The 14,980-nt window shown below is 36.3% G+C and overlaps 1 protein-coding gene across 2 annotated transcripts; it reads right to left on the bottom strand.

Annotated features, from left to right (window-relative positions):
- Positions 1-2: 2 nt before the first annotated feature.
- On the bottom strand, positions 3-13,013 carry LOC306871194 (sodium/potassium-transporting ATPase subunit beta-2-like). Of its 2 annotated transcripts, XM_079418967.1 has the most exons (8): positions 12,486-12,878; positions 6,448-6,576; positions 6,118-6,222; positions 5,790-5,995; positions 5,338-5,397; positions 4,310-4,336; positions 3,878-3,973; positions 3-2,959 (listed from the first exon to the last, which is right to left on the bottom strand). In XM_079418967.1, exons 1-8 carry the CDS (start codon positions 12,571-12,573, stop codon positions 2,792-2,794), a joined length of 879 nt encoding a protein of 292 aa, XP_079275093.1. In that variant the 5' UTR covers positions 12,574-12,878; the 3' UTR covers positions 3-2,791. The 2 variants fall into 2 exon arrangements, with proteins under 2 accessions (XP_079275093.1, XP_079275094.1); XM_079418968.1 differs by lacking the exon at positions 4,310-4,336 and having other exon boundaries at positions 1,040-2,959; positions 12,486-13,013.
- Between the last annotated feature and the right edge of the window lie 1,967 nt (positions 13,014-14,980).

Genomic DNA, 14,980 nt, shown 5'->3' with positions numbered 1-14,980 from the left:
TGCATTGTTGTTCATTTTATTAGGTTTGTTATTTCAGTACATTAGTTTAAGCCTATGAACATACAGTATAAGGTGTTTAACTTAACTAGTCAATATCAGATTCTCATTGTTCATCAAACATTTGAGCGCAGTTTGCACAAGGTCCAGTGCTGTGTGAACACTAAGCAATATCAAATGAACAGCAGTTGTGTTTTGTGATGTTGTTGAGGTGGTGGACCTGTTCACATAGCCGACTCATCTGTTCAAACACATCTAAACCACAGCATTTACTGTATATACTTATTCATATACATTAGGCAAATTACTTTTCATCTAATTTTCAAAAGCTGTTGAGCTCTGTTGGTTAATGTTCGCAAGAGACTTATTTAAAACAGATCATCCACTTTGACAAAGACTTGTTTTGTCAATGTTAGTTTTATGAAACATACGTTGAATGCATTTTGGTATTTCAAAAGCTACAAAGAGATCCAGACTATTAAAGTGATGATGATTTATTACATTCTTGGGCTGATTAAGTCTTGTGACCTCCTTGTATTTTATAATAAGCACTGCAAAGCTTAAATCAGCCATACATTCCCCAGCGGTTACATGCTTTTATTCATAAATGATCAACAAAAATAGAAATATAGGTTCTTTGAAAATGTAGGCTCTTTTCTATATTGCATGTGATTTTAAAATCCATATAGCCATTCTCATCTATAAACTTATTTAAATATTACAATAAATATTTATCTTCATGATCAGCCAATCTAAAGAAAAATACACATATAGCATGTAACTTTTCTTTATACACCAAAGGGGCTCAAAATATAAATATATTGCTTTCCAGAAGATTCATGTATTTTAAAATATATGCTAATGCACTATAAAATGTGTACTTCACCACTCACCAGTAGAAACAGTTGGTGTCGTGGAGAGGCACAGCACGACTGTTACACTAGGGGCGCTGTTTACAAAACCATTGTCTCAAAGCCTGCATGCATCAAAAACTTCACTCATAATATATATATATATATATATATGGATTTTTTCTCTTTTTCCCTTTAGTGCATGGTGTTACAAGCTGTTTTTTTTTTCCAGGGGAAAACGAATAACATTTCTGATTTTTTACTCCAGAGGGAACTAGTGTACAGGGTCAAGTTAATGATATGTGATCTGGGGCCTGAGGTAAATGAATTTTTAATTCTGTTGATTTGAAGCTTTCTCTGCCGAGTCAGATAACAACCTCACCATGCATAAAAATAAAATATGCAATATACAGACACAGAAGTCAACACAGATGCACATGTGAAAGTGATCAAATGTGAAGAAGTGTTTTGTCACTCAGCTTAATATTTTTCAATAAATGAGTTGACAATTTCTAGGTAGATAGATGCTTTTGAGGAAATGTTGGTATTAAGCACCATATCTATTTATGAGAGTGAGATTAAAGGATTAGGGCATTATAGGATGTGTAACACACTTGTCAGTTCTATGACGCAGTGTACATGAACTCTCCACAAGACACTTCTCAGAATGGAGCATGACGTCTATGTACTCCGAGAGTGAGTTTAGGTGTTTAAAAAAATGAGAAATGAGGTTGGTGACCACGTCTTTTGTTTTATTGATTCATGCAGGGTACGGACTGGGATGGATTCGCTTCTGTCTTCATTATCTCTGAAACATAAGCCTGCTGTTCCTGCTCTCTATCTCTCTCTCTATGGTTATGGTTAGAGTCACTTAGAACAAAATATTTTGAATGAAAGTTAAATGTGCACAAAGATTAACATAAATCAAATCACACATGCAAGATTCCACACACATTTTCTCACACACATCAAACACACTTTTTCTATCTATTTTTCAGATTTTAAACTGAACCCAGGCCTGCTGTCATTCTCGGAGCCAATGCAAATCAATACAAAACATTATATCCCCTCACCATGTGAGACAAATTGGATTATACATAAAAAAAATAAATAAAAAAAAGACCTAATTTGACATATAAACAAACTTCATGAAACACGCCTCATGATAAATTAAATGTGACTCACTTCATCATATGAAAGTACAGGCTGTGTCCAAACCAATAGTAATGCAGCAATGTATCAATTTTCTTTTGTGTGTTGGAGAGGACGTTCATCATGCACAGCATTAGCTACATGTTGGTTTAAAATATCCTCTTCATATACAAAGCCACAGATCGGACAAAGGAGAGGTTTCAATACCGCTCTTCAGAACTGATACACACATGCAAAAAAATTAGATCATGCCATATTAATTAGATACCTGCTTTAAAATGATAATAAATTATTTCTGCTAAATTAATACAGATACTGAGGGAAGAAAACAGCATATTTATTAGGAATTTTCTCTCTTTTTAATATTGTTTTAATAGAATGTATTATTTTTAATAAATAGATCTGTTAGCTGAACATGCAAATAAAATTTTGTGTTTCAGAAAATAAATACTGTGATACCTCAGCTCACACATGCAAACACACACACAGACACAAATGCACACAAAAACTTCATTGCTAACTCTCTACAACCTCACTACAGTCTCAAATGGAAAAAAAAATATTTCTTTGAAACGCTGAAGTATTACTCTCTGCCCTGTTTGTGCTGAGGATTGCTTTGTCTGGTTTATGTATCTAGCTGTGCCTTCTGTGCATAATCCTACACTCTTTTAGATGGGGAGGACCTGTGTGTGTGTGTGTGTGTGTGTGTGTGTGTGTGTGTGTGTGTGTGTGTGTGCGTGTGTGCGTGTGTGTGTGCGTGTGAGAAAGAAAAGGAACACACTTTCGCCTGTTTAATTTCTGGAGTTGATCTTCAGTGTGAAGGAAATGCGTCCAGCAAACTTGTCTCGTTCACTGCCCTCAAAAATGTTGTTAGCATTGATTTTGCACTCTACGTTGACGTCCTCATTCAGGGTGATGTTGAGGAACTTAATGGCCACTAGAGGCTGAGAGTAGTTCACCTGCAGCAGAAGAAACATTATCAGAAATCACTTGTCGATTGGATGGAGGCAGATCTGAATGTAATCTTTAGTGCGTTAAAGGAATAGTTCACCTAAAAATGAAAATTCTGTTATTATTTACTCACCCTCATGCCGTTCCAAACCCGTAAGACCTTCGCTCATCTTCGGAACACAAATTAAGATATTTTGATGAATTTCGAGAGCTTTCTCACCCTAGACAGCAAGAATCCTACCACGACCAAGCTCCAGAAGAGTAGGACATCGTTAAAATAACCCATGTGACATCAGGGGTTCAACCGTAATTTTTCAAAGGTACAAGAATACTTTGTGTGCAAAGAAAACAAAAATCCTGCAATGATCAAAATTGTTGAATAAAGTCATTATTTTTGTTTTCTTTGCGCACAAAGTATTTTTGTAGCTTTGAAAAATGATGATTGAACCACTGATATCATATGGATTATTTTACCGATGTCCTTACTACGTTTCTGGACCTTGATCTAGGTAGGATCCTTGCTGTCTGAGGGAGGGTCGGAGAGCTCTCGGAATTCATCAAAAATATCTTAATTTGTGTTCCAAAAGATGAACGAAGGTCTTATGGATTTGGAACAACATGAGGGTGAGTAATTAATGACAGAATTTTCATTTTTGGGTGAGCTATCCCTTTAAGTGGGCTAAATGATTGGAGAATCCAGCATCACCAGAGACAAGTCTGTTCTTTCAATGGAAGATAAATGGAGTTATGACACTTAGATAAATCATTAAAAAAATCTTTAAAAAAAAATAATAACGATAAAATATATGCATAGATGAAATATGTACAATAAAATCAATAATATGCATTTAAAAAAACAGATGGTCAAAATGGTAAATTTTCATTTTACACATTATGTTCTCCATGTGTGTGTGTGTGTGTTGTACCTGGGCTTTCTTGCCATAATATGGGTAGTACATAAGGTTGAAAGCGCCATTGGGGGGAAAGTACATCAGTTCACCAAGTTTATCTGCGTCATCCGCCTACAGAGAGAGGGAGATATTATGAGTCCATCTCAGCATTTAATCTGAAGGTATCAACCTATTCTAATACCACTTACTGAATCTAACAAATACACAGAGAAACCAATCGTCCATCAAATTGATCATATGCTGGAATTATCTAGCATATGATCTGACTGTATGAATAATCATTTTACCCTTTGCTGTTTTTAAATGTAATTAAAGATTTAAAATAAAACTGGTCATTTTGGATTCAAATTTGTTGCTCACTGCAGAACATCAAAGAAAAGTAGTGCACATTATGAATTCTCTGCCTTTGTCAAAATGATTATTCTTCATTCTGTTTATTATTCTTACCCATTCATCCTTCCCAACTTTGTATCTCTGACAAGAATGGAGGGGGAGAACAGGTGAGACACGCAAAAAAAAAAAAAAAGAAAAAAAAAACAAACAAACAAATCAACCACATGGAAAATAAACAGAGATGAGCAGATGTGAGTAATGGTGTAAAACAACACGTGTTGAACAAACACTGAAATTACACTGAAAACAACAATTATATGACAACAGTACAAAACAAAGGAGGAATGATGGGTCTATGATGAGAAAGAGCAAAATATGTTGACAGGAAAAAAAAAGGTGTGATGTTTAAAAAAAAATGGACGAGGACATTGCAATCGAATAAAGAAATAGATTGAGGAACTTTTTTGCATGAGCCCAAATGGCAGTCAATATCCAGTCAGAACCCAGTCAAACACAAACATACTTGATTGAGAGGGCACACACTATTGAGAAAGCCTGGGCAAAGAGTAGCAAAAACTTCCACTCTAATGCAATATAGATCAAAGTTTGCTTAAAGTGGGGTGACTAACCTACAGTATTAGAATACAAACAAGCAACAGTGTTGTTATCGTTAACTAAAACTATTAAATATTTTTTTGTTAATTTAAATAAATCTTAAGTAAAATATAAATATTAGATAAAAATGAGAAATATTCACTTGACAGCTAACAGAAATAAAAGTTGAAGAACTAAAATGACTAAAACGGAAATATGAAAATAGTTAAGACTGAACTTTGCATGACTGAAGGATGATTCCTGAATACATTCAGACGTTTAAACGAATGGGAAATACACAACTGTTAATTTACTTATTCTTCTGTTAATTTATTTATATTTCATGTTTGTTTATATTTGTGAATCAGCAGCATATAGTCTGTTGTGATAGTTTTTCTCTGAAGCCAGCCACAGTTCTGATTACCAGCTAATTTAATCTGGTGACTTTGTTGAATAGCTCATGTAACTTTAATCTGAAATCAATCCCTTTTTAAAAGACTGAAGGATAAGGAGAGTGAGAGACAGAGGAAAAGAGACTGACACATTACCTTAGCACCACATGTGACATAAGGAGGCTGCTCGTCTTTGGCAGGCAACAGACCAATCACCTGCAAAGAAGAATACATTTGAGATTGAAATTAGAGAGCGAGAAAAAGAACAAGACCCAAAGATGAAAACCAAAGGGCAGAGAAAGATCAAGTTGAGTCTCATTAGAAAACTAAAGTAATGCTGATGAATGATTAATTATAAACACTCAGGCCGCTGTCTCTGATTCAGTGGTTTCAGGTCAAAGTCTTCACGGTGATAAAACTGTGGGGATTCAATTACCTAAAATCAAATCAGGCATATATTTGTTTGTTTATATATTTAGTTGTTTCTCAATAATAATTGATACTTGATTCGTTGCATAATAACTGTAATTTGCAACTGTAATTTGACCATTTTTAGATAATGCTGGATATGTTTCTGCTCCACACATACTTTCTGTTTCATGTCTTACACGGTTGAGCTTGATGATGATGCAGGGCTTGCCAACATCGTAACCATAATAAGGATCTGAGATCCCAGAACAATTCTTCAATATGGCGCGTTTGAACTGACAGGAACGCTTGGGGAAGTTTTTCAAGCTGCCACTGTCCTCCTGGATGAAGTACTGATCCGGTTTACAATCGTAATTATTCTGGGCCTGGACTGTGTCGTTGTAGGCTGCATAAAAGAAGCAACAGGACATGACCTTCTGTGGACTAAATAGCATGCAGGATTTCACTAGTAAAATGATTGCAGCAGGTTCTGTGTGAAATACATAAGGTTATTTGCATGGCACTCACGCGAGAGGAAGTTATTGAGGGCCTGGACGTATCTTTCCCAGGTCTCTGTGTACTCCATGGTGTAAGCGATCTCCAGCTGCTCTCCTTTAGGTCTGATCATCATCCCTGCAAAACAAATAAGAGAATGGGAAGATACAGAGACGGAGAGTGTGTTTACATTCATTTTGCATTTAGTATGCTTGTGAGGATCAAAAAGTCCAAATAATGGGCCAAACACTGCAATATCAATAAATTACAGTTAATAAATGGCAAAAGGTATCTGTAAGGTGTAACATTAAGGTGTAATTCTTATAATTAATCAAGTTTGAGGATCAAGTTTGTGTGTATTACCTGGAGTTGAAAGTCTATCTTGGTATGTTGGTCTGTGGTCATCGAGCGTTTGCAGCATTACGTACATGGTGAGAGCAAATAATCCAGCCAGGAAAATGTAGAATGCCAGATAAAACAACAGGATCAGACCTACAAGGACACACAAACATTCAAATCCAAACTCTATACAAATACATACCGTACTCAAGCTTTTGGAAACTTTTCCATAAATGTGAACTGTAATATGCCACTGGAACTTAGCAAACTTACCATCAAAATATACTTATTTTAATGGAATTCAATATTTATAATAGTAACAATAAAAATGCATATTAATTTAAATTAATAAATACAGCTGCATGCAGCAATTATTGGCATTTATGCCCCATTAACTTATATTTTGCATGACATTAAGTATTTCTGATGACAGACAAGACAAAATGTCGACTGGACTAATGGTACAATAGTTCCAGCCATTTCTATGTTTTTTTTACTATGATAGTGCCACCAAGTGGCCAAGTCCTTCCAAATTTGTCATTTGTAATTGAGTAAGCCCTTACATTAATGTACCAAGTGATAAGTGATAAAAATGTTTTGTTCACAAAAGTATGGTTTTATTCTTGAAATAAATGAAATTAGAGATATACTTGAGTCTTGAGACTTGAGTCTGTAACATACAGTTCTGGTATTAGAGAACAAAACATGTTTTCCTTCATTGTAGCTCCTCCTACACTTTATGTACTTTAATAAAAACATGTTTGTAGGGAGTGTTTGTAATAGGACATGTAGAATACTGTGACCATATAACCATAATAACCATTTATGACTATCTTTTGCTCTCTCTCTCTATCCCTCGCTCACTTCTGCTGATGTAACTGTGAAAATATACAACACTAGTAGACCTAATCCTCTTAAATTCTCTCCAGAGCACCCAGATCTTCTCTCCAGAGCACCCAGATCTTCTCTCCTCATTCATACATTTATACATACACGTTCACTGCAGCTCTGTCTTACATTCATACTTTTACACACTAATGTCCCTTTTACAGGAAGTCTGGTAATCCTGTCTGGTAAATGTCTAGTCTTTGACAAAATTGAATTACTGCAGGGCAGATGTGGGTTAAGAGGGGTAAAAAAAGGGGAGGGAGGTGACAGAAGGAGAAGAAGAGGGCAAAGTCAAAGGGGGATTTTCAGGGAATATATGGTTTAGAAACACCAGAGTAGCCCTGTGCATACATTCATGTAAACAACCCCATCTACCCAAATAAAATAATAATTATACTCAAGATTATTATGTCTACACAACTGCACTAAATAGATAGACTAATGAGTTGGTATTTATCATACGTAGAAATTAAATAATTATGTCAGTGGTTATTTATTCATGAGGTATATAATGTCAGTACAGTAATATGATATATAATGTGGTACAGTATGGTTACTTAAGAGCCAGTCTGAAAAGTCTTTGCTGATGTTAATGAGAAAATAGTGATAGGTAATTTCCTGCACAAGATTTTTTTCACCTAAGGTTTTCTCAGATATGGGAAATAAACAAACCTACAAACTTTACATGGACAGCAGACATGGAGGTTTTTCAGTGTCAAGATTTTAAAAAGTATATATTGTGTAGCTGCTGTAACTGGTTTTTACTATTTTAAACATTTTAACTTTTTCGCAATATACAAACAGTATTAAATAAAATTATTTATAAAATTGTTGCAAGATGAAAGATTATATACACTAGCACTCACTTATTTTTTAAATAAGTCTATTGCTCACCAAGAGTGCATTAATTTAATCAAAATAACGTAAAAACAGTAATATTGTGCAATATTATTACAATTTTAAATGGCTACTTTCTATTTCAGCTTTTTTGTTGTCAATGGTGAAAACAGTTGTGTTACTGAAGATTTTTGTGTAAACCATGATAACCATGACTCTTTGATGAACAAAATAAAAAAACAGCATTTATTTAAAATAGAACATTTGTTACAAATGTCTTTACTGTCACCTTTGATCAGTTTAATCCTTGCTTAATATTCATTTCTTTAAAACAAAAACACTTACTAACCCAAACTGTACATATGGAATTTATATTATACTTTAGAAAAATAGGGCTTTAAATTTTATAGCATGCAGGACATGGCTGGACTTGTACTTCTTAAAAACTTTACCTGAATACTCTCAGGCAAAAAGGAAAGATTCAGTAACTCATCCATTTGCCCCTATAATAAGAATGTACTTCCAAACATCTTCACCAACACAAGAAATAATTTAGGGTTGCTATTTCATAGAGAACGCTGAGTGCTGTTTGCATGTGTGGACTGTAAGTTGTGGTGCACAGCAGGAGTGTGTATGCCTGAGGAGAGCTCATTAAAATACTGGACACCTGAGCTTCACGCAGCGAGGCCCCTGGGGACAGTCGATCAGCTTGCTCCAGGTTGAAGGGAGGAGGGATACTGGATCTCTGTCCCCCGCTGCATCCTGGAGCTCCCCGCACAGACCGGCTTTCACTGATCAATAACAGCAGTGCGGTTGTGAGGTTACGCTACAGGATAGAATTACACAGGAGTGTGTGCTGATATGCCTGGAGAGAGTGAAAAAGGATGCAATGCATGTGCAAGAGAGAAAGTGAGCAAAGATAAGGTAAGAATGGTGCCTTGCAAAGCCCAAATGTTCAGATCATTAAGTACTAGTTAATCTCGCAGCAGGACAGCCTCAAATTAACCACCGTCTCTCTCAGGATACCAAGTACCTGCATTATCAAACATTACTTGCTCAACTTGGTTATGAGGTCAAAACGTGGTACATCCTCATCAGCTGTGCTGGATCTGTGTGTTTGTGTGTGGCGAATACTGCACACGGTGAGACTGATACTCTATCTGTGCTCTTCTGTTTCTTTATCTGTCTCTCATCATGATGAAAGTCACCCTCCCTCTTTCAACCCTCTAATTTGAACGCAACCTGAAAGAGAGGAGCAGAATGTCCTGCTGTGATCTGCTATTTGCATGTTCATGTTCATTAATACAGACACAAAGCCCACAAAACAGTCTCTTTAGATCTGCCCACATCCTTCAGATTCATCAGTCCCTAAATCTGTCAAACCTACCAGGCCACCATACTATCAAACACTTCAGAGGAACTCACACCTGTGATGCAGACAAAGGGAGCGATCTCTGAATATCAATTTCCTGTTATATGGCAGGAATAACTGGGTGCACATAAATATATAGATAATAATTATAGACTGACAAATCTAAATTATTACTGTTTATAGCTACAATTAATGGCTAAACGAATTGATTTTATTCAAGTCTAAATTATCAAAACTGGACCAACCTAAATACATCAGACTAACACACATAAGAGTTAGTCAGGTAAAGATTAATAAATAAAAATGAAAAAATTTCTCAGGGTAACAATTGCAGATAGCTAATTATTATACTTGATATGAATATTTCTTATCAGAAATAAAGCGCGCTCTGCTTTCAGAAGACTTTCATATTAATATCCCTATAATATTGTTGCTGTGTTAGCATTATTGTGCCAATTGTTTTGTATCTTGTAATTGACTATTTTTCATAGTGAATTTTTCAATTTCAATTTAAACCAACATTTCATGTCCGCATATTTATTTATGAGGTGTGTAGCTGTATAATATAATGGGACAATATACATTTGAACAAGAAGATTAAATTCAAAAAGAGGATCTTTCAGAGCAGTCTATCATCCAGCTAGAACCACATTTTTGTGGGGTTTTTTTTCAGATTTGAGAACTGCAGGGTGTTTGATAAGTATCATAGACATTTTAGTAAATGGTACATAATTTATTAACTAAAAAAGATTAACAATTTTATTTGTTTACTTATCACCAGAGAGCTGTGAACATGTAAATATTTTATATCAAAGGGCTTTAGCTGATAAAAAATAAAAAAGTTTTGGAATCTTCTGAATTAGAATATCTCCAGAACTTTTCTAGGCAGTTTGTTTCCAGAAAGCCTTATACTGCTTTGAACAGAGTTTCAAGATCTTCTGCTCTCAAATACTGCAGTATGAGCTACAAGTCTCAGGAGTGGTGCAGAGATTCAATTACGGCCTGTGCAAGAATGATGTTTAATAACAAGACGAGACACAGGCTGTATGTGACTCTCCAGAGGGCTGTAGTAAAGTAAGCTTTAGATGCTTTTACCTGATACTATTGACCCCTCTGTGCCCCAGGGTCCTGAAAGCAACCCTGGATATGTTTCAATAAGAGACACAGCTGTATGAATGTAGCTGTAGCTTCCACCGTCCTCCATAGGTAACTATTAAGCTCCAGTAATGAGGATGTACTTTGTTAAAGAATCTAAGCATACCCAGGTTCACTCTGGTTTGGGCACAGACAAAAATAGCCTAATTAAGGAGTCTTAGAGAGCACGCTGGCTTAACTAGGTAGCTAGTCCTCAGAGCATCACACACACACACTCTCTCTCTCTCTCTCTCTCTCTCTCTCTCTCTCTCTCTCTCTCAATGAGCTCCCTAGAGCAAAAAGTGCTGGCATACATGGAAGTCTCGAGGGCAGTGATCTAGCATTTTCTCTCTCTCTCTCTCACACACACACACACACACTAACTATTCCATAGCACTGACAGCTGAGTTACAGATGCCCGAGAGGCAATTTTGGAGTGCTGTATTTTTAATGCCATCACATCCTGATTAAAAGACACATTCAGTTCCAGAATTAATCTACGGCTGTTGAATAGGCTATGTCTCCTCTGGTGATAGCCTCACCAAGGCAACCAATGAGCCTATTAGTAAGGGATTACATTTTACACTAATTCACAAACCCCCACTCACACACTCAAAATGGCCCTCGGTTAGATTAAATCATCTCAGTGTCACAGGAAACGACCATTTGTAACAATATGCACAGGGCTAAAGGTGTTTAGTGGTTGACTTCTATTGTTAGAAAGATCTTACACAATTATAAAAGCCAGATTACTTAGTAGATTACTTGGAAAATTCAAACAGATTTAAACCAAATGGCAGAATATAAAATCTGACACGGGACTGTAAAAAAAGCTATCTGATGATGTTACAAAAGTGTTGGCATTTTGGTGATAGTATTTTTTACAGCTTTTAGTTGTTATTTAATTATATGTCAATATATGGATTTATGTGAACTATTTAAATGAGTTTGCTGTGATTAAATGTACAGATAATAATACAGATGGCAAACTGGGGCTTATAGCTGATCAAAATTGGCCTCTCTAGCAGCTGTCAGGGTAGCTCAGAGTAACACATGACACTAAAATAATGCAATAAACATTATTAAATAAGACAGAATACAATAGAAAGCCCTTCAACTGCCACAAAAAGCAAGGACATTTTAGATATTCATATTTTGAACAAAAACAAACTATATTTTACAATACATGAATTTGTCTTAAGTATACAATAAATGATATGAATGAATAAAATTTCACAGAAAATACATGTTTCGTCGATTAAATTCTAAGTTTTTAAAGTATTTAACATTTTTTCTGCAGCTCTTCAGCATTCTTTGCAGTTAAATTTACGGCTGTTCTTTACAGAAAGTGGTGCAGGGACTACTGATGTGTGCTAGTCTCTGTTCAGACGTTCTTCTCGAAGCGCACGGTGTAGTTTTGCAGTGACTCGACGCAGCAGATTTATCCACGCTGTTCATTGGCTGATGCCGCGCATTCAACATTTTTACCCGCAAAGTCCAACATAACACAATAATCAGTTATCTGGATCTATCATTAGACATCAGATTTCGTAATTTGACTAAGATAATCACATTATGCATTAAGTTTTACAGCTGCGTAAACACGCGGCGGAGAAAAGGAAACGCATGTGACGCACTAGCCGCACTAACTGGAGATTCAGCACCTCGGACAGCGACCCGTGTCTTCAATGAACTTCTGCACTTACAGACTAAGACTCGCTGTCGTTGTGCTAACTATTGCAGCGCAGTACTTATTATAACGGCAAAATAATGGCACACTAATTAGCATATGTGCATGCGTGAAATCCTGTCGATGCTGTGCAACACTTACCCCAACTGCTCGCGGTCCTCCCGCAGAACTCGCGAGTTCTCGGGTTCCAGAAAAACTCCTTCCACGCGTTCTTCTCATCCTTTGCCATTTTCCTGGACGAAATAAATGTGCACTCACAGAGTCAACGCCTCGGGGCTAAAACTCTCTTTGAGAGTAATGAAAAGCTATTCAACCCTTGAATAGTGTGGAGAAAGGGTTAAAACGGTCTTTAAGGTCTCAATAGAAAGCTTTTTTAAATGAAAAACTGGGTAAAAGCGATTCTCAAGGCACTCTGCCGAAACCTGAGCACTCAAGCGAGGACTGAGTGAGAGCAGACCTCGCTTTCTCTGTAACGCCCGGCGTTCTGCCCACCCACAAGAGCAGTGCGAATTCCGCAGAGAGACAGACAGAGAGGGGGGTGGGGGGAGCAGTGCAGCACTAATATGCCGATACTGCAGTAAAACCATAAGCCCCTCCTTTAGCAAAACTCAAGTCACTTCTTAGCCAATAGCAGCGCTGTGCTGCGCACTTGGCCCAGTCCCCCTCAGCAAAGTGGCACATCTTAAAGCCTGTGATTGCAGAGACTTGTGGGGGCATCTGTCAGTATCTCATGAGGCCGTTGCCAAGGAGAAGTCTCTGGAAAGTCTCAGGTGAAGTCAGGGAAAACACGTTTCAGGATGTGCGTTTCAGTTCTGTGCTCTTCCGTGCAAAGACTCCCAATGGCCTCAGATTGTAAGATGCACTGTAAAAACAATCTTGGATCAAGTAAATGATATTGAAAATAAAATCTACTTGATTGTTGAATTACAGATAATGTAAACCAAACAAGTAATGTATCTTGATGCTGTTTTCCTGTTTCGATATAGGCTACATAGGCTGATCTTCAACAAGCTTCAAACAGATGAGTATAGGATTAATGCATTCATTTAGTTCAGACAGCTCTACATCAAAAAAATATTTGTGTAATTGGTATTTGGGTGTAATTTGTTAATGTGGCTAGATTGTTTGGCTACTTAGCAGTTTTACTGGCAGTGCTATTGATTTTATTATGTTTGATAACTTGTCTTATGTCAAGAATCACTTAATATAGATAGTATTTTTGTACAGTATGTCGTATGACTGCAGATTAATGGCAACTTAACATTTTAAGTTCAGTCAAGGCATTTGCATTAAATAGTTAAATTTAATTATGCTCACTATATAACTAAATAATACAAAATTAAATATTTAATTTAATCTAAAAACATTAAGAAAGCATTTAATTTTGTTTAAATTTGACAGATTTTTCAAACATTTTACAGATTTTACAATGCAAAATTAAGCTAATTAAGACAAATAAAACTACTGGCAAGTGCCAAGCAATGTTTTTTTTATCTAAATAACCATATAATATATATTTGTGATGCTCTGGACAGCAAACCCTTAAGCATAACTTGAGCTGTTAAAGAACCTGGGTACCTCTTAAACTTCCCCTCAGCACTCAATCTGTAGATGTTTCAATGACTGGCAGTCCTTGATAAATTTGTCACATCACAACAGTCAGATAACGTCTGTAATGTTGTTCAAGATTGATGACAGGTTAGAGCCAACAATATCCTCTACAGAAGACCTTGAGAAGACCTCTACAAAAGAGAGAACTTGTACAAGAGCTTCATCTATGACACAGGCCATCAGTGAAGAGCAAATCAGTCAACATAATTCAGCAACAGACTGTTGTTACAGCTCCCTGTATTCATGATGCTGACACACGAGTAAGAAACAACTACCCACAGTGAAACTGGATACTGAAGCAATACTTTTTCAATACTGATTTTTTTTTACTGGAGAAAGCAATATACAGAAAAACCACATGTGGAAATCACGTGTTAAAATCACATGTAAAATATGTGAAACATATGAAACGCACATGAAACTTGTGGTTTCAGAACATTTTCATGGTATAAATGTATGAAATCCATGTGAAACTCATGTGATCCAAAACCACACTTCATGTACGTTTCATGCGTTTCACATGAGTTTCACATGTGATTTTAATGTGATTTGCACATGTGAAATTCATGAGATTTTTCTGTAAGGACCTCTTAAGTTAAAAAAAAATATCTTGATGGATTTATTGATGTACAAACACAGGTTTTCACATTGCAACACATTGATGGACTGGAGTTACACGGATCACTTGTGAGTTATTATAATGCTTTTATCAGCTATTTGGACTCCCATTCTGATGGCACCCATTCACTGCAGAGGATCCATTGGAGAGCAAGAGATTTAAATTGAGCAACAAACTCATCTACATTTTGTATGGCCTGAGGCGGAGTACATTTCCAGCTATTTTTCATTTTTTGGTGAACTATTAATTGAAGAGAAAAGGAATGAATAAAACATTACCACATTAGAATGTATAAGCAGATATTCCACTGATTGTATGTTAAGGAGGTCTGCAGGACCGCCCCCCCCCCAACCCCCACCCCCACAAAAACAGTTATTTGCACATGTATTTTAGGTTCATCATATAA

Source organism: Barbus barbus (genome assembly GCF_936440315.1).
Source record: "Barbus barbus genome assembly, chromosome: 6".
NCBI classification, from domain to species: domain Eukaryota; kingdom Metazoa; phylum Chordata; class Actinopteri; order Cypriniformes; family Cyprinidae; genus Barbus; species Barbus barbus.
This window is presented reverse-complemented; position numbering and strand designations above follow the sequence as displayed.